Below are 20,811 nucleotides of genomic sequence, written 5' to 3'. Positions count from 1 at the left end.
TCCAAGTTAGAACCATCCGCTTCTTCTCCTTCCTCTGGGTCCCCCATTATTAACTGATCCACGGAGCAGAGAGTTGTCAGCCATGGAGATTACACACGGCAGGTAAATACAAATATTCTATGGATGGGAGGTGTGCAGTGAATGATGCACGTGATTGGACAAGCATGAAGCTATCCAATCAGGTGCAACACTTAGTACACCCCTCCTCTTCTTGCATTTTGAATCTCTAGGACAGCTTCAGTCCTCCATCGCCAACAATTCTCTGCTTCTATTCCTGTCATACAGCGCTGCCCAGCAGCTCATTTTGGGTAACTGATGATCCCAATGGAGGGCCTGTCCACAGCTGCTCTTGTGGACAAATATTAAAGAGGGGGGCTTTGCCCCAAAACGGAGACCCCTTTAACCACTGACATCATAAGTGGTATATTATTTTCCACCAGGTGCAGAGAAGATATTTCTAGAGTTAGTTTAGAGCCCATATGGGAAGCTGTATGTAAGTGCATTACTGTATATACAATATTGTGGTAATTTTAGTTTATCGTGCCTGACACTTGTAGCCATACCCACCCTTATTTCCTGTGGTTTTGTTTTGCAAGATATTCTAGACTGATTAAACCTCTGCTTCCCTCTTTGCTTTGCTGTACAAAATTGTTCTGTTGTTGCTTTTTAGTTTTTGGATTTTTTTTACACAGTGTGACCTGCTGCTCGTTCCATAAACGCACTATTTACAAACTATGCAAATTCTCTGGCAGACACTTCTCCTGAAGAACTACACGGAACCCGTTTCATTCAGTCCCCATTGTTATGGGTTCCCGGTGAATCGCTGGGCTAAACATTGGTTCAACCCACAAAACGTAACTGTTATTTGTTAATTATCATTCTATGTAGCGAGCAGCAATGTTCCTAGAACGTATATATAACTAATAGCTAGCTATCTAAATTTGTTTTTTTTGTTCCTTTTTTCTTTGAAATACATATCCTGTTTGTTCTGCATATTAGTTGATGGTCAGATATCTCCTACATAGAAAAAGACTACATTTAATTCTCTAGTTAAGGCCTGGACAACCTGTGGCTCTCCAGGTGTTGTGAAACTACAACTCCCAGCATCCTCTGCCAGCCGAGAGCTGGAAGTGTATTTTGGGACTTGTAGTTTCACACATATGGGGAGCATGAGGTTGGCCAGGTCTACTCTAGACAAAGTAATTTGATTATATTAACTCCAAATGAAGTAGTGAAACAAAACATATGAGGTGTTACCAAGTTGGCTCTCTTACCCCTGACACAAACTTTGTTAAATTTACTTTATTGTATTACAAAACATTCTCCTGACGTATAAGGATTTATAGATACTTGTGTTTCTATTTAAATATTCCTATGCCTCGGCATTGATAGGCTACATTTTTGGTAAAGATGGTTAAGCCTACAAGATGGCTGTCCCCACTGTGTGGTTCAGTCTACAAGATGGCTGCCCCCACTGTGTGGTTCAGTCTACAAGATGGCTGCCCCCACTGTGTGGTTCAGTCTACAAGATGGTTGCCTCCATTGTGTGGTTCAGTCTACAAGATGGCTGCCCCCACTGTGTGGTTCAGTCTACAAGATGGCTGCCACTATGTGATGCAGTCTACAAGATGGCTGCCCTCACTGTGTGGTTCAGTCTACAAGATGGCTGCCTCCACTGTGTGCTTCAGTCTACAAGATGGCTGCCTCCACTGTGTGGTTCAGTATACAAGATTGCTGCCTCCACTGTAAGTGACAGGAAGGGGTCTGCCTATCAGGAGGCAACCTGAGGGAGATGTGTCTGGCAACAAGCTTTGGGGACAACAAAATGAAGGGAATTCATTTAAAAAATACCACAATTCTTGATAAAAAAATAAATAAATTAATTTTGCTGTATTGGTAGATCTAATAATGCTTATAAATTGTTATATTTATTTTTAAAGTACGCATAGCTCAGGAGTTTGTAAAAGGGGTGAGTTCACTTGTTGCCTTAGGCAGAATGGTTATGAACACCCTTGTAAAAGGCTCCCTTTAAGCATAGAGAAAGTGAACATTGTAAATAATAAATAAAGGTTCTTTAGCCCCGCACCAAAAGTTACTGATAAAGGTGTTTAACTTATAGAACATTTCAGTGACATTTACAGTGATAACCACAGGAGTTACGCTGGAAAGAAAATGGCTGCACAAGGCAGATTTTTACACTGAAAAATGAGCAACAAGCTTCCGTCCTGATGCCAGGAATGTGATTGCTGTATTAATCACCTACTGGAATGAATCACTCTGCATACGTAATGACGGTTTTATACAACTGTGATGATGGACATCTTCCAGCTCCTATCTGCACTGATGTGATCTATGCAGCGTGTACATAAAGTCTGTGACATTTACTGACAGTTCTAGTAAATTAACAAATTCTGACCGAGTCTTCTCTGACTTTGTTGCATGTTTGATTGCTGTCTGTGGGATTCTGCAAGTACTTTATTATTATTATTATTATTATTATTATTATTATCTTTTATTTATATGGCGCCACAAAGGGTCCGCAGCTCCGTGCATAGTACATAGGAAAAAACAGAATACAACATACAGGAAAATGTAAAAACAAAATTAAGTACACCGGACAGAGAGGTATGAGTGAATAAAGACCGCTTGGGAAGGAAGAGAGGTGGGGAGCGGACGAAAGCAGGATGGGCCTGGACCCAGGAATATGGGCGCAACTAGTAGGACCAGAGTCACTAAATGGAGGGGAGGGGATCGAGGCAGGAAGGAGTCGTGGTTGAGGAAGCAACAGGAAGGTGACAGGAGGAGGACACAAGGATTAGAGGGTCCTGCTCGCAGGAGCTTACAATCTAGGGGATGGGGCATTCTAACAGGACACACAAGGGGGAGTTGGGGTGAGGGGACTAGAAATCTGAAAGGAGAACATAAAAAGGGCTGGTGAAATGAGGAATGGAGGAAGATGAGGGTGAGATGAAGATACGTGAGAAAAGGGATAGAGTAAGGGGTTCGAGTTTAGACGGAGGAAGGGTAGGCGAGCCTGAACAGGTGTGTTTTGAGGGTATGTACGTTGCAGTATTTTTTCAAGCGAATGTGCCTCTTTACAAACGAAAAGTATCTGCGATTGAATATATTTTAAGGGCTTAATCACGGGATTGTTACTGGCATTAAAATTACTTTACATGTACCTTAATGTGTACTAAAATGTTTTCTCTTGCATATAGTGTAGAAATTTACTTCTCACCCCGTAATAATCTGTCCAATCCAAAATATCAGATTAAAACTAAATCTGCTATAAAGAGCCCTATGCCTAGGGATTAACTGTACAGGGAGCATGAAAACATCTTTATGGTGACGAAAACAACATGAGTATATTATACTTCAGACACCTTGGAAAAGTGTGTGTGTGACATTAAACCCTCCCTCCGCCAACCTCTTTTCTGCACAGCTAGTCCACTCTCGTCCGCTCCTACGAGCCCCCAACCCCCACCCAAAAAACACCTGTCTATTGCTGGCAGACTCTCAGAATTGGTACAGTCCCATATAAATTGGTACATTTAGGAGGCATGACCTATTACATTTTATTGCACCTATCTATTAATAAGAAAAATATGCTTGTAGCCAGGGGCATAACGAGATGTTTGTTGGCCCCACTGCAAAATTATGAAAGGGCCACCTATGTACATAAAGCAGACAATTCCTCACCTCCTCCAGCTTACTGAAGGAAGGACACACACATTCCCATTCCTGACTCCAGGGAATGTTGAGAGTTACGTATGCCGTAATACAAGGGTGTATTTAAGGGACGAGGATTAGCGCGGAGTAGAACTTCAGAACAACTTGCCACGCCCCCAGTGGATGGGGCACGCCCACAATGTGATCCAGATACACCCCCAAGTGGACTCATATAATTCAATTTATTATCGTTTTTTTTTTTTTTTGGTTGTTCAAATAAGTACAAAATACAGTACATACATTGATGATGACTTTACCCTGACTTGCAGGTTTGCTGTACTATGCTGGCCACGGTTATGAAAACTTTGGAAACAGCTTCATGGTTCCCATTGATGCTCCAAAACCTTACCGGTCCTCCAACTGCTTGTGCGTCCAAAGCATCCTAAAACTCATGCAGGAGAAAGAAACCGGTCTTAATGTATTTCTACTGGACATGTGCCGGAAACGGTGAGTAACGACCATCCTTCAGCACATCCATCAGCCGATAATGAACATAGCAATTACCACTCAAATAAAAAAAAATCTTAAATCACATAAAATGTAATCATTTTTTACAAAGATTAAAGAATAACCTTGTAATAATAACAATAATAATGACTAGCTACCAGTTAAAAATAAGCAAAATATAAAACCAATTACTATGTATACACAATAATACATTAAAAATGCTGTCTGCACCAAAAAATCTTCCTTATTAATATGTGGACTTATGCTTTAAGGCAGAATTTTAGTATTTTTCCTACAGTGAAACGATGAGTGTCTCAGATGAATATAGGCTATACTTTTCACCAATTAGTATGATTCCATTGTCTAATATATTCAGCTAGTCTTTTCACTGAAATTCGAAATAGTCCTTCTAATTATTCCATATTAGGATAACACCATACCCACTGTTAAAACGGGGAGTGTATTGCTATCTGCCTGAATAATTACTCCAAACTACATGTGGAATTATTGGAGCATTATAATTTGATCACAAGCTGCCAATGCAAAAGATGAAGGGTGCAGACAGCAGGAACACCGACGCGCGTTTCGCTAGGTCTGCTTTATCCAAGGCAGTATCCAAGGAAGTTGCCTTAGATAAAGCAGACCAAGTGAAACGCGCTAGCGGCATAACATGGGTGGTCGATTGTCAATTTTTTTTTAAATAAAAACAACTCTTATTTGTTGGTATTTGGTGATTGATACTGCAGAACTTCTGGTAAACGGATTACAGTAAACCTTTCATTCCCCCCTTTATGTATTGTTCTCAGAGTTCGGCTATCATTGTATATATAATGTGTCTCATTGCAGGAACCAGTATGATAATACCATCTTAATTCCGGAAAACCTAAAGGTGACAGCAAACATCGTGTTTGGATACGCCACGTAAGTCGCGCTTCCTTGTACTAAAGGTCACATGAGATATCTGAGGTTTTGTTAAAGTTTACATAACTCTGTGAAGTTTTTTTTCAAATTCATTTTAGATTTTTCTCTGCTTTTCTATGTAAGCCTTAAAAGTAAATCTAGTAAAATATTTTAGCTATAAAAGAAAGACTCATACAGCCTATACCAGTTATAGCGACAGAATCATAGCGTCAATAGGATGGAATATTGCAGTTTATGTCGTTAGGGATTTGGGACAAACTTGATTATATGAACGTCGTTCATTCTTATTTTATGTTTTAATATGTTGCTGTCCCTTCTGCGTTTTTAGTCACCGACTTAACATCTTCACAAACAACACTAACAACAGTGACACGCAGGTTGTAAATTAGGAAACGGTTACGAATATTAATGAAAGGGAACGGTGTGACGAAACAGATGTCATAAAAACTAGGCTTTTCTAAGTAAATACATTGGGGATATTTGTGAGAGCACATCCTCTTTCCCAGCACACTTCGCTTTTGGTTTCAAAACTTGGGACTGTTTGGGAAAATTGGGACTTTTGACAGGTATCCGATAGCTTACCAGACACTAAAAGACATTTTAATATTGTATAGTTTAAAAATACTTTTTTTTTATCCCTAAGAAGATATCCAGAATGTAATATACCATAGTATATAGTAGTGATTGCCATATAAATTAATACCGTTATGTTTGTAAATCCACCCAAACTGATTATAAATTGGCAGCTCACGCACCTCTACAAGGGCGATTATAGACAATCACATCCACCGGTCAACTCCCATAGGCAAACCGAGGGGAAGGGGGGGTTCCTAGTGCCTGGAAACCCCCCTCCAAGCCTGGGGCACTGTATAATTGAGGTGGCTGGACCCTGCCCCCGCTTCACACAGCTCTGCTTGAAAAGGGAGAGCTGTGTGCACCTAACAGTAGTGCATGCAGCATTGTCCATTTATATTATAGGGATAGGAAGAGTTGGAGAGCAGCCAAGCACTGTCTAAAATTATAGCGCCCCTCTACAAATCCTGCATTTTCCCCTAACTCTGGTGTATGTGAATATACCACTTACCGCCCCTCGGTCTATTTACATTAACATTTGGAAGTAAGTATCAGTTATCATTAAAAAAGGGAAGCTGCAAATTGGAGAAAGCATAAAGTCAGACAGACTTCTTTTCTGTTTCTCCAGAATAGAGGAAATACAAGTTTTTGCTGTTCTTACTAATTTTCACACTTTTAACATTTCCTCCTGCTCGGAAAGCACTGCGTCTTTTTTCAGTGTATTTGACAAGATATAAAACCTGCATAAAGGGAGTTTCTGATTCAATTTCTAAAGAAAAAGGGTCATCTAAAGTTCTAAACATTATATCTTCACACTTTGCACTTTGCACTTTGCACGTGCAGGAGCCTCTATTATAAAACGCTGCACCATTGGGGTTATGGCATCAGCATAGCACGGGGTTGTGTATTTGTGGCAGTTGTGACATGTTTAATTGTTTTGGAATTATATACAGAAGACCTCTGGAAGTATAAAAAAATAATAAAGTAATAAAAAATGTATAAAATAGATAACTCATCATCATCAGCTATTTATATAGCGCCACTAATTCCACAGCGCTGTACAGAGAACTCACTCATATCAGTCCCTGCCCCATTGGAGCTTACAGTCTAAGTTCCCTAACATACATACACAAACAGACTAAGGGCAATTTGATAGCAACCAATTAACCTACCAGTATGTTTTTGGAGTGTGGGAGGAAACTGGAGCACCCGGAGGAAACCCACGCAAACATGGGGAGAACATACAAGCTCCACACAGATAAGGCCATGGTCGGGAATTGAACTCATGACCCCAGTGCTGTGAGACAGAAGTGCTAACCACTGAGCCACCGTGCTGCTTATCACACAGAAGGATTCATTTTCATTAAAAAAAAAAATTAAGGGAGAATTTAGGTTGCATGGTAAAATACCAATATGCCTCACACTGTAAACAGTGTCTGATCCTATCCCTCGTTGTTTTTTTTTTACTAAATACAAGATCAAGGCACTATGTAGTAAAGCTAAAAAAAATAATATCATTTCATCATCATTGGGCTTACTGAAAAGTAGAGGAAGGAACATGCAGCGTGTTTTATGGATAGGTTACAGCAGCCTATAATTTATAATCTTTGAATTAGGATTCTCCACATCCTTCTGCAGACTAGAAGTACCAGTGGTGGGTCCGAGGGGGGTGGGGGGCGATCGGGACAAATCAAAGTCTGCCCTAAGAAATACTGTGAGGGAAATGTGAACATAAGGATCCTTCCCAGGTTTCGTACAGCTGACAGTTTAGCTTTGGAAAGTCATTCAATAGAGTTACACATGTGTTGTAGCTTTTCCTGCAAAAGCGTGTAGTATGCCAAGGACAATTTAAGGTCATCTAAGGGGTTTTCCATCTTCAGATGACTTACATTTATTGTATTGTATAGGAACTCCTGCAACCAGTACATGCGTTACCTTTCTGGGTTCATTCTATGTTTTCACCAAGGCCTATATAGCAACCACAAGACCTGTTTGTTTTCATACACTGTTATGTAAATACAGCTTTATCCATTAGGCCAAGATGTTTGTAGGGGTATTTTTCAATCCATAAATAAATTTGCCTCACACACATAGGGACCGGAGTTATTAAGGAAAGTAAGGCAAAAAAAAGGAGTAAATGTTCTCCGGGACAAACCATGTAACAATGCAAGGGGTGCAAATTAGTTTATTAATTTGCACATAAGTTAAACACTGACTATTTTTCATGTATCACACAAATACCTGATAGCTTTATTTTTACACTGAAATTTAAAGTTGATCTAGGACATTAGGACATGCCCTATCCAAATTTTAAATCTGTCCCCACATTTTAAATTTACCCCCCCTCCTCCAATGCAACATGGTTTTGCCCAGGTGCAAAGTTACTCATTTTTTTATGCTTTGCTTTCCTTAATGATTCGGGCTCATACAGTTGTTTTTTGAAAAAGATAAAAGCGTCTTCTCTTTGGACCCTCTGTGGGACCAGTGTGCATTTGCAAGGGGGCTTGACAATTACGTCAAGGACACAGAGGTCTCCAAATAAACTATGGATAATTGGTCTTCTTTAGATAAGAGTGCTATATGACTGCTGTAACTTTAGTGATATTGATGAGCTCACGTGAGAGTGTAGAGGCCTTTTTCAGTATTTAGCAATTGGGCCCAAGTATTTGTTATTACACCCCTGACTGTATAATTTTTTCCATAATCAAGGAGATTTATATGATCCTGTAAATGTAACATAGCTGTTCTATGAGATTTCATGATATCACAGCAGCTGAGTCCTCTCCTGGGGGAATTGTCATTTTAAAATGACACGCAAACCACAGGGTTGCGTACCAAAAGATATCCCGTGTACAGCATAACTTCCTTCATTGGCCACTGAGGATAGGTTCATAGATTTATTAGCAAGCTAACTGTCTGGTAGTATTTAAGTTCCGATTGACACAACAAATTAACTTTTAGATTCAAAAGACTTTCATTCTCTTTCTTCTGGCTTGTTGAACCTTTTTTGTAAACTGTTTTCCAGGTGCCAAGGGGCGGAGGCGTTTGAAATTCAACATTCAGATCTAGCAAATGGAATTTTTATGAAGTTTTTGAAAAAGCGCCTGTTAGAAGATAAGAAAATCACAGTTTTGCTGGACCAGGTGGCAGAAGGTGAGAAATGTTTTATTGTAGGGTAGAGAAGAGAAATAACGTGTGTGGTTTGTGCATTCGATAGTGAAATACAAATGAACTGAGATATCAGATGAGCGTTTCAGAATGCTGTGTTCTTACTAGAGATGCTCAAGCTCAGTTTCTCGAGAACCGAATGTACCCGACCTTAGCAGATCCGAGTATCGAGCCGAGCCAGCTCGGTACCTTCGCGCTTTTTCGGCTTTGAAAACGAGGCAAAATGTCATAGTTACGTCGTCAGATCTTGGATCTCGCGATTTTTGTATTCCTTTTTAAGATCCAACATAACTGTGGGTTCCCAAGGACAATTCCATCTTGCACCATTTTTCTTTTCTGCCACAGTGTGCCAATGTGTCCTAGATGTGCTAGGAACTGCCTTGTGTTTGTGTCATTGCTATGTCACTTACCATCCAGCCAGGTCGCTGCAGTATTTGTCCCAAAGTGTATGAAAATAATATTGTGATCTGTAAGGTGGTCAAAATTGACTGCAAATGACTTTAAATTAGTGTTATTGAGGTTAATAATAATGTAGGAACAAAAAAGGAGCAAAATTATGGGATTTTAGCATATTTTAGGATTTTTCTAAAAAATCCAAAACTAAAACCAAAACACACGTGGGCGGTTTTGCCAAAACCAAATCACAAAGCTAATCCAGATCCAAAACCAAACCAGTTCACAGGGATCAGTGAGCATCTCTAGTTCTTGCACTGAGGATACCGGCAGCCTTTTAAAGCGATACAGTGCTATTGCGTGATGGAGAACTAAGTGCTTAAGGACGCAGCATTACGGAATGTCCACCTGTTGATCCGTTCGCCATTGGAAAAGGATTATGAAGAGTATTATTGGCATGGCCAAGTCTGATATATATGGACAATGACTACATACACGTCCAGAAATTTTCATCTACCGGCCGCATTTACTGTCTATTCTGGTCAGATGTTGATCAGGATTGTTTTCTATTATTATTATAATCTTTTATTTATAATGCGCTGCAAAACGTTCACGTGAACTTTACAGTAGTATACAATACACAGACATCAATAATCCCTAATACATTACAAAATACATTATTAAACTAAACATAATAATACAAAGACCAGACGTCTACTAATTAACAGGTTACACACAGATAACTTGGTAATGAAGATTAAGTTATTTACGGGACAGTGAGTAAGAGTGATGGTATTGTTCAATGTGTAGTAGGTCTGGGCTAGGAGAAGAACTCAAGTTTAATCCATTACTTACTGTACTGTGATTACCCACCAGTCCACTCGTATTTGATGTTAATACTGCTTAAGGATATCTTACATGGATTGTGTTCCCGTAAAATCATTTCCATACTGTATGCTACCATTCTTCCTGATAATTTACAGGGGGATTTACTGAATGCCTTGGAGAACTGGAGTTCTAGGCCTGGTAGTGCCCGAGTTGCTACCTCATGCACCAGGTTCTGCCAGAACCAATTATATCTGTCGCACAGAGTTTATTATTCTCCTATCAGACGACATGACTAACTAGTATGGCTCACTCTGGCCAAAGTTGCTATAGCTAGAAATTAGATGACCCCTGATGACCCCACTGTTGGCAGCTAGGTTGCACTAGTGAATGAACCAGTTGGCCATGAGTGTTATGATCATACTGCCAGGAACCATGCCGAATATATGTTGCCGTTTCTATCTGAAGATTTTGATAATGATTCCTCCTAGACACCCGGTCTGGTCGTTCTCTCACTTTTCATGTATTTGTTTATTGCTCACAGTCTCTCTACCCGGTAATTTGACTTAAATGTTGTGACAGTGCCCAGTATATGATGCTCTTATACTGCTAGTTTGATGAACTTCTAATATTCTTGTATTTCGATGTATACCCCGTCTCACAAAACTCTGTGTTTAATTATTCTGCTTGACTTTGAAATGCTCTGTGACTTCCATCGATACCACTGTCTGTAATGCCTTTGATTTGATATTGTTGTTGGCGAAATGGTTTCCTTTTTTGTTCTTCTTTTATAAGGGGGGGGGTTGTGTGTGTGTGTGTGGGGGGGGGGGTCCTTTTGTATTGTGTTTTTGCACAAAATCAATAAAAAAAAGATTTGTTTAAAAAAATGAGTACTTGGAATGTTACTAGTAATATTAGTATAATGTGTGCCGGAACTGTTAACGTACAGTTAATTGAAGACAACCATAGTAATCTTATGCCATTGTCTTCAGACATGGGACAGTGCGTGCTCACTAAAGGGATGCAAGCTCTTGAAATCCGCAGCAGCTTATCGGCTAGAAGGGCGTTAACTGATCCCGTACAGCAGACAGCGTGCTCTCCAGACTCTTTGGCACGAAACCTACAGTGGGCAAAGGCAAATGGTAAGTTATCTGAAAGATATCACTGCATACCCATTCTAGATTCCCAGCTTATTCACTAGGTTTATGTTCTTTGCAGAGATAGATCTAAGAAAATATTATTTTTTTAATACAGCATTGTACATTTATAGCATTGAGTGATATTCTGGACTATGGAGCCTGGTCATGTTGTGTTCCACCCATGGGTGATACCCATATAGGTTGTTTTAAATTGCTACAGTTTTAATAGAGCCAGTATATGTGAATCAAATGGATTTCAGAGTAATTTTGGCTCAACATTTTGGAAGGTAATAGTGGGCCATGTCCTGGTGAGACTAGCATATCGTATCGCGTAGCCTAGTGGCTGAAATCTATCTAGTGATCTAGTGACCGATGAACAGATCTTCACAAGAGCAACTGTTAAAACAGAAGCTTGTGAAGTAATTAATTTGTCATAAGAATAATGACAGTGGCCATGTTATTGAAGCCAAAGTTGATTAAAACATAGGCAAAGTTCCCACAAAAATAATGATCCTTAGACTGTAGACAAAGATTAATGCAGGCAATAACTGGGTTGATCTTTCCAGCTTCCTTCTTCCGTCCGTTCTAACCCACAGTACTGTCGTGATTCGGATGTGTTTGTGCGTGTGGGGGGGGGGTGTGTTCTGGGCAATAGAAAACCTGCCCCACGTGTCTGCCTGTCGGAATGGAATGCTGAGTTTACCAGAGTTGACAGGCGAGGAAGCTACACATATAGCAGTTGTTGAAACATCAACATATCTTTGCCAGATATTAGCATGACTTTGGCTGTACCACCAGTACTTTTAATGAGTTCACAACAGGAGATAATTCTAGTGTGAGAGAGGTATCGCCGTATTCCATCTGCTTTATATCAAGAAGTAAAACATGGTAAAACAAATGTTGAAAACCAGGGTTATACATGAGAATTAAAGCCCTACGGATGCTCCATTCATGCGTGTAATGAAGAAAGACGATTCGTTCAGATTTTGTGTGAATTACAGAAAAATCAACACATGTACCATGAAGGAAGATTACCCTCTACCTTGAGTGAAAGAGTCCCTAATAGCGTAATGTCCTGCCAAATTCTTCTGCACTCAACCTGGCAAGTGGTTACTGGCAAGTGCCTAAAGGCTATAAAGATTAAGAGAAAACAACATTTATAACTCATATGGTTGCGTTTCAAAGCATGCATTTTGGCTAGACTAATGCCTTCATGACCTTTCAACAACTAATAGAAAACTGTTTGGGAAATGTGAAATTTGAGTTGGCTCTCTTTGACTTAGGTCGTAAGATAATATTTTCACCAACTTTTGAAGAACGCCTTAAATGCTTGATGTATTGTTCCAAACACTTGCAGAACATGGCTTCGAGCTAAAGTCAAAATAAAAGTCACTTACTCAAAAGTTCCCTTTCAAAGAAAGTTGGATGGTAGTCTCCAAAGGCTAGGGGAACTACTGTCCAAGGGTCAGGAAAGAGGGAAGGAAACTGTGGTTTTCTTTCGCAAGTCGCAGTCTGTGAGATAACAATGAACCCAGAATATTAGACTTCTATTAAATTCGAACTTTGAGAAGTTTTCAGATTATCTCACTTGAATACAGTTTGAAGTTGTGATTGGCAAGAACCCTTTAGCTTTTTTGGACTCGGTTCATTGGGTGCACTGGGGCAAAGATTGGTGACTCTGCTGGTAAAATTCATATTCAACATCAAAAACAGACCAGGAAGTCTCATGGTAAATGTTGAGGCCTTCTCATGTTACTCCGCGGAGCTACCACTGGCAGAGGGAGATAGAAGACACAGACATGCCCAACATCACAGTAATAACTCAGGAATGTGTACAAACATATGTCATGTCCAGCCACTAGTTATGAAAATAATTGGTGCAAGACAACAAGCTGAGTTGCTAGAAGTATGTACATCAGAATAGTGGGAAAGAGCACAGTCTACAGATCCTCAGATATTCTGAGTATTATAACACTTACACAAGGGATGTCTACTAAGCACAGATGAAAGAGGAAGCTTAGGAACAACAGGAAGAGTGTTTGTGTCTGTGAGAAATCGTTTAGAAATGTAGAATGGAGTTTTATACTGAGAAATTTATTTGCAACCTGAGTAAAGTCAAGTGAGCCGAATTTTATAGTGCAAGAAATTGAAAGAACATAGTGAAAACCTGGCATCGTACAAATGGCCACTTTGGATAGCAAAAACAATTGAGATAGTACAACAATATTTAGTACAACAATATTTTTATCATCCAGAAACATGAAATATCTTGAAATAGATGTGTCGTACCTGTAGACAATGTATTTGGCCAAACCTTGGGTACAATCTGCACCTTCCCTGATCTGTGAATTTAGTTTTCCCTTAAAAGTCTTGATGACTGATTATTAATTGAGGAATTAAGCAGTGGTCAAAAATCTAAAGACCGCTGTTAGAAATGCTGCCAAAACTATTTGGAAAAATTCTATCTAAGTCAGTGGTCAGGGAACAGGAGTAAATTACCCCAAATAGGGTAGAAATGAAATTCCTGGGGGTAATGCTGCCGATTCACATGCTGTCAGTTGGATTGTAGACCCCTTTAAATGTGAAATTGCTGTTGTATCAGAAGAGCCTCAAGGGTTGGCAGAGGCACTTCTTGAGCTTCGATGCAATAATGAAGCACGAATTGCATTTGAAAAGATCACTAAGCACTAAGATCAGTAGTATTACATAGCCTCAGTGACATTCTTACAGAAATAGCCATTCCAGTATCCAAAAGTACAAAACCCTGTTAATTACCTCCTCCCGTGGCAAAGATTCCCTAAATCACACGTTGTCCTTTTGCAGCCTTGGTGCTTAGTAGCCCTTGTAATTATTAAAAAAAGATAAAGTTCAGATTGTGGGGAAAGTGTTTTTTTTCCTGTGCTCTCCAGACTTCCTGTCTTTAGGCCTACTGTATTACACTGAAGCCTGATAAGAGACTTCCAGTGTTATTGCAGTTGGTAGGTGACCCTACACATGGATCAGTAGCAGCCACATTACAACCAAATAGATATGGGGCAGCACAGTGGATCAGTGGTTAGCACTTCTGCCTTACAGCACTGGGGTCATGAGTTCAATTCCCGACCATGACTCTTTCTGTGAGGAGTGTGTATGTTCTCCCCGTGTTTGCGTGGGTTTCCTCCGGGTGCTTCCGGTTTCCTCCCACACTCCAAAAACATACTGGTAGATTAATTGGCTGCTAACAAATTAGTCGTGTGTGTGTGTGTTAGGGGAATTTAGTAAGCTCCAATGGGGCAGGGGTTGATGTGAGTGAGTTCTCTGTACAGCGCTGTGGAAATAGTGGCGCTATATAAATAAATGATGATGATGATGATATGTTGCAAGTTGTCATTTCATACTGGGTTCTTATCTTTAGTGTTACAATGTATATGACATTAATTAGTAGTTGTGATTCCATCTCCAGAACTCCCGGACAGTATGTGCATCGAGTTTGACTGTGGTGTCAAAATCAAGCTGGGGTTTGCAGCAGAATTCTCCAACGTGATGATAATTTACACCCAGATTATAAGCACGCCCTCCAATATCGTTGACTGTAGAGCAAACATCACCGACTTTCCACTAGTAAGTATCTGTCCATCTCCTCACATGACAGCCATGCTGTGATTATATTGTGTCTCTCACTTTCATTATCTCTGCTTTGCCGAAGCAGTGATATTATTAATTCTTGGTCTGAAAACTAATTTGTCTTTTCTTTAAATTAATTATATACATATATAAAATGAACAAAGCTCCTGAACTAGTCTATGATCATGTCAGGTTACAATAAAGGGAATATATAAAGAAGGAAAATATTTGAGTGCAGCTCTGAAAATCGTGCAGGTAACGCGGTCATAGCTCCCGATACTTATGCAGCCACAGGGGTAATTGATCCTCATGTCTATACGATTTTCAGGACAGGATACGCCCCGAATGGGATGAGTAATTGCAAAAATATTCATCTAACACAAGCCCTAAATCAAAATTTATTGCACACCCCCCCTTGTACTAAACTACCTACACCTGCTTCCTCTCTAATGTTCATTTATAAACCGCTAAAATGTAAAACCGCAGAGCAAACTCTCTTTTGTACCTTTGTCAGAGTAGTCCCATGGATTTTTCGGCCAAAGATGGCATCATCTACGGGAGTACCAATGTGTGCAGTGGCTGATGGGAGAAGTTGGGTGCATTGGAGGCAATCCTAGGGAACAATGACCTGTATAAACAAGATTTCATTGTACAATGACACATTATGTAGATAAGATAAAGTGGTAGAGAGGGCACATTTTAAGGGTCATTACCTTCACATCGTCTTTTTCTCTCCACGGAAGGATTTTAATTCTCTGGCACTGCTGAGGTACCCAAGATGGGGTGATATTCCCGTGCTTATAATTAGAACTGCATTTGGGACCCTTCCCTTTGCTTTTCTGCAGGAATGAACAGTTGTTGGCTCACTTTGGACAATGTAGTAAAAAGCTTCAAACACTGAAAAGTGACACATGTAATAATGGCTGCTCCGATGTCCCCTCACTCTCTTATGGTCGATTTAAGTCTTACGTAAAGTTAAACTGAGCTGCATTTTAGGAGGAAGACTGAAAAGTTAAAATTAATAAGAGGGGTGTTCCCAAAGTGGAAATAGGTTGGAGTTTTTGGGGTTACCCCACGCACATTTTCCAGAGCATCTAACAAGGGCTGTGAAATGCGTTGGTAGACATGTGACCACACTTAAATGATTATTGCTATCGTTTGATGACCCAAAATTCCACCGTAGAGTTTGGAAATACAAACACATAGAGAACAAACAGGCAAAGTATTAATTAACAAATACAGGACATTTAAGAAGGATAATTGCAAGAGTGGCATTATGGGGTCACACTGTTTGAGGTTCACAAATGAGCCCTTCTCCCCTTAGTGCATGAAAGTAACTATTGTAAAAGCAAAGGTCATGTTTTTACAGTTGACGCCTATACAAATGCTCAATAGGTGTAAAAAAATCCATTTATTCTAATATGCTAGTGAAAGAAAATCACATGAAAAAATAACCTAACGTCACTTGGGTAGATGAATAATTAAAAAGGGCAAATTGTTTATTTTTATGGGGGTTCATGCGTTCCTTGTCTTATGCTTCATGCAAACTGATATGTAATACAGAAAATCAGTCTGTGTCTCCCTGTTACGGTGCTGGTAGTTACAGGTCTGATAGTCAGAGCAGGCCTGTACACAACCTGATGCTGAGTCTAACTAGGTTTTGAATAAGGAGGCAAGACACAATGTAGTTCTTCAATACTTCAATGATATGCAGATGTCAATTAGCCACGGCGGAGCGTGACAAGGTGATAAACACAATAGCAGTCTTGTTATATGCACATGAACAGATTTGCAGCAGGCTGTGAATCAGTAGAGGCACAATAGAGAGAAAACAAAGTTTTTGTAATAAGCACAAGATGATACTTGCAGCAGGGGAGTCCCAGGAGAAGTGCTACAGCACTTGGTAGAGAAATGGAACTCATACACAGGAAAGACACAAGGTCAGGATACACAAGAGTCCAAGGAATCAGGCTAGCAACAGGTTGCACTGACAGTGAGCAGATGTCAGTGCTGAGTTTAAATAGAGCAGGTTAGAGTGACCCACCCTGAGGGTAAATCATGTGATCCACAGAAAAACAGAGCAGACAGAGAAAGTAACAAAACCTGGTCAGGATTGTTACACTCCCATTGTAAAGTGCAACATTGGGACAAAATAAGCCCCTCCCATAAGCCACCCACACCACACCCTGATAGGCCCAAACCATGCCCACATTCTCATGAAGCCACACTCCTTCCAGAGTCCAAGAATTGGGCATTCCTGACAAAATCATTACTGTAGTGGGCTTTGCCTTCACAAATATATTGTATAATAACAGCAATGTAAATCTGTAACCAGGTGTCTTTGTCCTTACACAGGATTTATACGTGGACCCTAAAGAGACAAATAAAGGCACTCCAGAGGAAACGGGAAGCTTCTTAGTATCTAAGGACCTTCCTAAGCATTGTCTGTATACTCGTCTAAGTTCTCTGCAAACACTAAAGGTCTGTATGCAAATCACAGTTCATTCTTACCTTGTAAAAACTGCATCACGCAGGGGTCTGTAGCAAGTGGTTTAGCCCTGCGTTGACCATCGGTCAGAAGGTCACAGGGTGAGGTCTGGCTTTTGTAGCTATAAACTTGATCACCCAGAAACCATTTAGTACAAGGCAAACTGCAGATATTGTTGTTCATTTTTAAAATTAATTTAAGCATATCGGCTTCTCTGCCACACTAAGGATTAGCTGTATTGCAGAGAACGGCGACATTGTTTCAACAAATTCAAAGAAACAGCCCAGCAGTGATGTCTGGCTACAGATTCTATTGTAGCAAGTACTGAAGGGAGGGAGGGGTAGAAGAGCCCAGATTACTTTGTGTTCAAACTCACATTGTTCAGTTCATTCCAAGCTCTCAGCTCTTTGGTGTTTAAAAGGTATTATAAGCAGAAATGCTCAAATGTGTTTTAAAATCATCTTCATATAAAAATGTTGTAAAATCAACTTCATATAAAACTGTGCAAGGAAGTGGGTAAGGTTTACGCCACAGCCGTGTTACATCAAAGGGAAAAACCACTGGCCATTCCTGTCTGCGGCTGATGGCTTGCACTCAGCAAGAGGAACTATGCAAACTATATATATATATATATGTGTGTGTATGCATATGTATGCGTATTTGTATGTGTGTATAAAATGAGAAATGTGATTTTGCTAAGCTGACGCCATCTTGTTGCCTTATAGCCATTTTGTTCTCTTATAGCTTACAGACAAATTAGATACAGCTAGTTTTGCAGGAGACTGTGCTCATGGTCTTGAATAATGGCAGCACAGGAAATAAGCCAACTCTCCCCTGGGGAGTATTCCTGTGTGAAAATGAGAGAATATAGCAACATCTGTGTAAAGGGAGCATGAGTGGTTAAAACATTTTGGGGAGTAGTTTTCTGTAATACGTTATAATTTGCTATATAGATATGGACTTGTAACTAATAAAGCAGAGCTAATTGTACACACAAACCATGCAGTGTATTTATTTCTCTCCATGTGATGAGCTCATAACTGATAAACTAACACTTACAGGTGAACAATCTGATTTAGATTTGACAATATATATATATATATATATATATATATATATATGGTGAGCGCTCTTATATAATTGTAAATTTGCTGCCCCTTACTAAATCAAAATAAAAACCATAAGCTAAAATGGGAGCGCATAGGGAGACTAATAAATTAATATTAAGGTGAGAGTGGACTAAGATAATTCATGCAACAAGAACAGTTTTTACAATGAATACCAATCCCTAAACAGGTATGTGAGGTTAAAACGATAAAAATAAATCTAAACGTTAAAAAAAAATGTAAGGTTCTTGGATATGTTGTAGCATTAATAAATGCTGTTATTGTAGAGGCAGAGTGATGGCAGCGGAGCACCAGATACAGACAGTGCTGCCCGAACGTGTAGAGTAAACACTTCCTGTTCACTAACAACTAACTCAGATCTTACCATGTCACGTCTAGTGAGACCTGCTGGTTGTCTCTCTGCGTCCGATTTCAGTGCTTCTCTGCTGGTAACTGCAGTCCCCGTATGCTGGAACGCGCTATGGAACGCAATGGACTTCCTGTATGGTGTAGCATGTGGATCAAAAAGGGCGTCTATTTCCTCTAACACATGTGAATGTCAAATAATTGGATGAAGTAAACCAAATTAATTGATATTGTATTACCGTGCGATTGCGATTAGTACGCCACGTGTTATGACGCAATCACACGGATTAATAACACACACATTTACATTCGCACTTACACTTGTAAATAATATACATTTATTAAGGTTGCAATACACATTTATTAGTAAAATGTATTATTTATACATAAATGAGAATATATTAAAGGTATCTTAGGCTCAGGATATAGGCAATGTATCATGTTTAATGTCATTTTGATCTGCACATTACCATGAGGAATCTGCTACTATCGGTGAAGCGATCGCTTCCTGCGATCGCTAGTTATGGAAGATAAAGGATTAATGCTCAAAATGGTCACCTTAATATTCATTTATTAGTTTCCCTTTGCACTCCTATTTTTCCTTATGTTTTCTATGCAAACATGTTATTTTCATGGCAATTAATATGTATAGAATAAAGTATAGTAACATAATATTATAATCCTATAATATCCCTTTAAGTCTCGTTTTTTTTCTTCTCACTTTTACATTTAGGAAAACTTAACCTTCTCAGTATGTTTAACCTACATGTACGAAGGAGTTGAGGATATGGTGGATGAAAGAAAGAAGATTGACGTGGGAAAGCCGCTTATCGCAAAATTAGACATTCATTCAGGTCTTCGATCCCTCTTCCCGCCGTCCAGTCATATACCTCACAGTCCCTGCCACAGTCCTGAGAGGGCCTCGTCGTCTCTCCATCCCTCTTGCGTTTTTACTAGCCCCCGTTATCCACAGTCACCACTCAACGTTTACCACCAGAACTTAACAAGCAGCGTACAGCCGGAAAACTATTGGCAAGACGGGTACTCGGGGTACCCCCGTAGCGCCGGAAGGAGGTACTTCACGGAATTAAAATCGCCATATAGCAATGTGACGACGACAAGACATAGGAACGTGCCCGAGGAGAGCACAGAGGACAACTTTGACTTTGTTTATAAATATTAACTGTAAAAATATATAAATATTTGAATTCACAGGTCTTCGTGAGGAAGCTCTCCGGATCATATTGTTGTTGTGTTTGTTATTTATGTTGTTATCAGTATTCAGAATGGAGTTCAATTTCTGAAGCACATATCCATATGATTGTACATGAGACTAGATATCCACATCCAGGGTCTGGTTTGGTTTTAGATGTAAACGTGACTGTTGTGTACACCTAGAAGTGTCCCTGTAAACTTACGTTTTTTAGGACTGTAGTTTGAGGTTGCGTGCATCTTCAGATATGTGCAACTTGGAATCTAGCGCTTAGATACGTCCATTGCAGGGATGTCCGTCGTCATCATCAACGCGGAAAATTACACCAGGAAAAATACGCATTCTAAAAGATTTAGGGCTAGATTTACTAAGCTGCGGGTTTGAAGAAGTGGGGATGTTGCCTATAGCAACCAATCAGATTCTAGCTGTCATTTTGTAGAAAGCACTTAATAAATGAAAGCTAGAATCTGATTGGTTGCTATAGGCAACATCCCCACTTTTTCAAACCCGCAGCTTAGTAAATCTAGCCCTTAGTCAGCATCGGATGCATCTATAAGGGACAGGGTTGATTTGCGCCTTAATGACCTTAATGTACTGATCTTAGAACGCAAGGGGCCGTAAGTATCAGATCCTCTAAACTCCAAACATGGCTAAAGGTTGTGTGCAGTGCGACCAATTTTGCACGACTAGAATTTTTTTTTGTGTGACACAAATGGACCTAACATCCAACTGTAAATCAGAATTCCATATAATATAAGTTTGTTATTGTTGGAACTTGTACCTTTTAAAGCTAAATTACAAAGAGATTACATTATGCTTGTAAAATAAAGCCTAATTAGG

At 39.7% G+C, this 20,811-nt stretch overlaps 1 protein-coding gene across 2 annotated transcripts in view; it reads left to right on the top strand.

Moving 5' to 3' along the window:
- MALT1 (MALT1 paracaspase) overlaps positions 1 to 20,000 on the top strand; it is a 70,743-nt gene extending 50,743 nt beyond the window's left edge. For both annotated transcript variants that reach the window (XM_075184848.1, XM_075184839.1), the window contains 7 exons: positions 3,999 to 4,176; positions 5,023 to 5,097; positions 8,696 to 8,823; positions 11,049 to 11,198; positions 14,638 to 14,795; positions 17,154 to 17,279; positions 19,492 to 20,000. In XM_075184848.1, the coding sequence (XP_075040949.1) occupies positions 3,999 to 4,176; positions 5,023 to 5,097; positions 8,696 to 8,823; positions 11,049 to 11,198; positions 14,638 to 14,795; positions 17,154 to 17,279; positions 19,492 to 19,941 (1,265 nt within the window). In that variant the 3' untranslated portion in view covers positions 19,942 to 20,000. The remainder of the gene's footprint in view (positions 1 to 3,998; positions 4,177 to 5,022; positions 5,098 to 8,695; positions 8,824 to 11,048; positions 11,199 to 14,637; positions 14,796 to 17,153; positions 17,280 to 19,491) is intronic.
- The last annotated feature ends 811 nt before the right edge of the window (positions 20,001 to 20,811 follow it).

The sequence above is a fragment of the Mixophyes fleayi genome, chromosome 1, assembly GCF_038048845.1.
Source record: "Mixophyes fleayi isolate aMixFle1 chromosome 1, aMixFle1.hap1, whole genome shotgun sequence".
Classification (NCBI taxonomy): Eukaryota; Metazoa; Chordata; class Amphibia; order Anura; family Limnodynastidae; genus Mixophyes; species Mixophyes fleayi.
The sequence above is the reverse complement of the archived record's forward strand: the minus strand, read 5'-3'. Positions and strand labels throughout refer to the sequence as shown.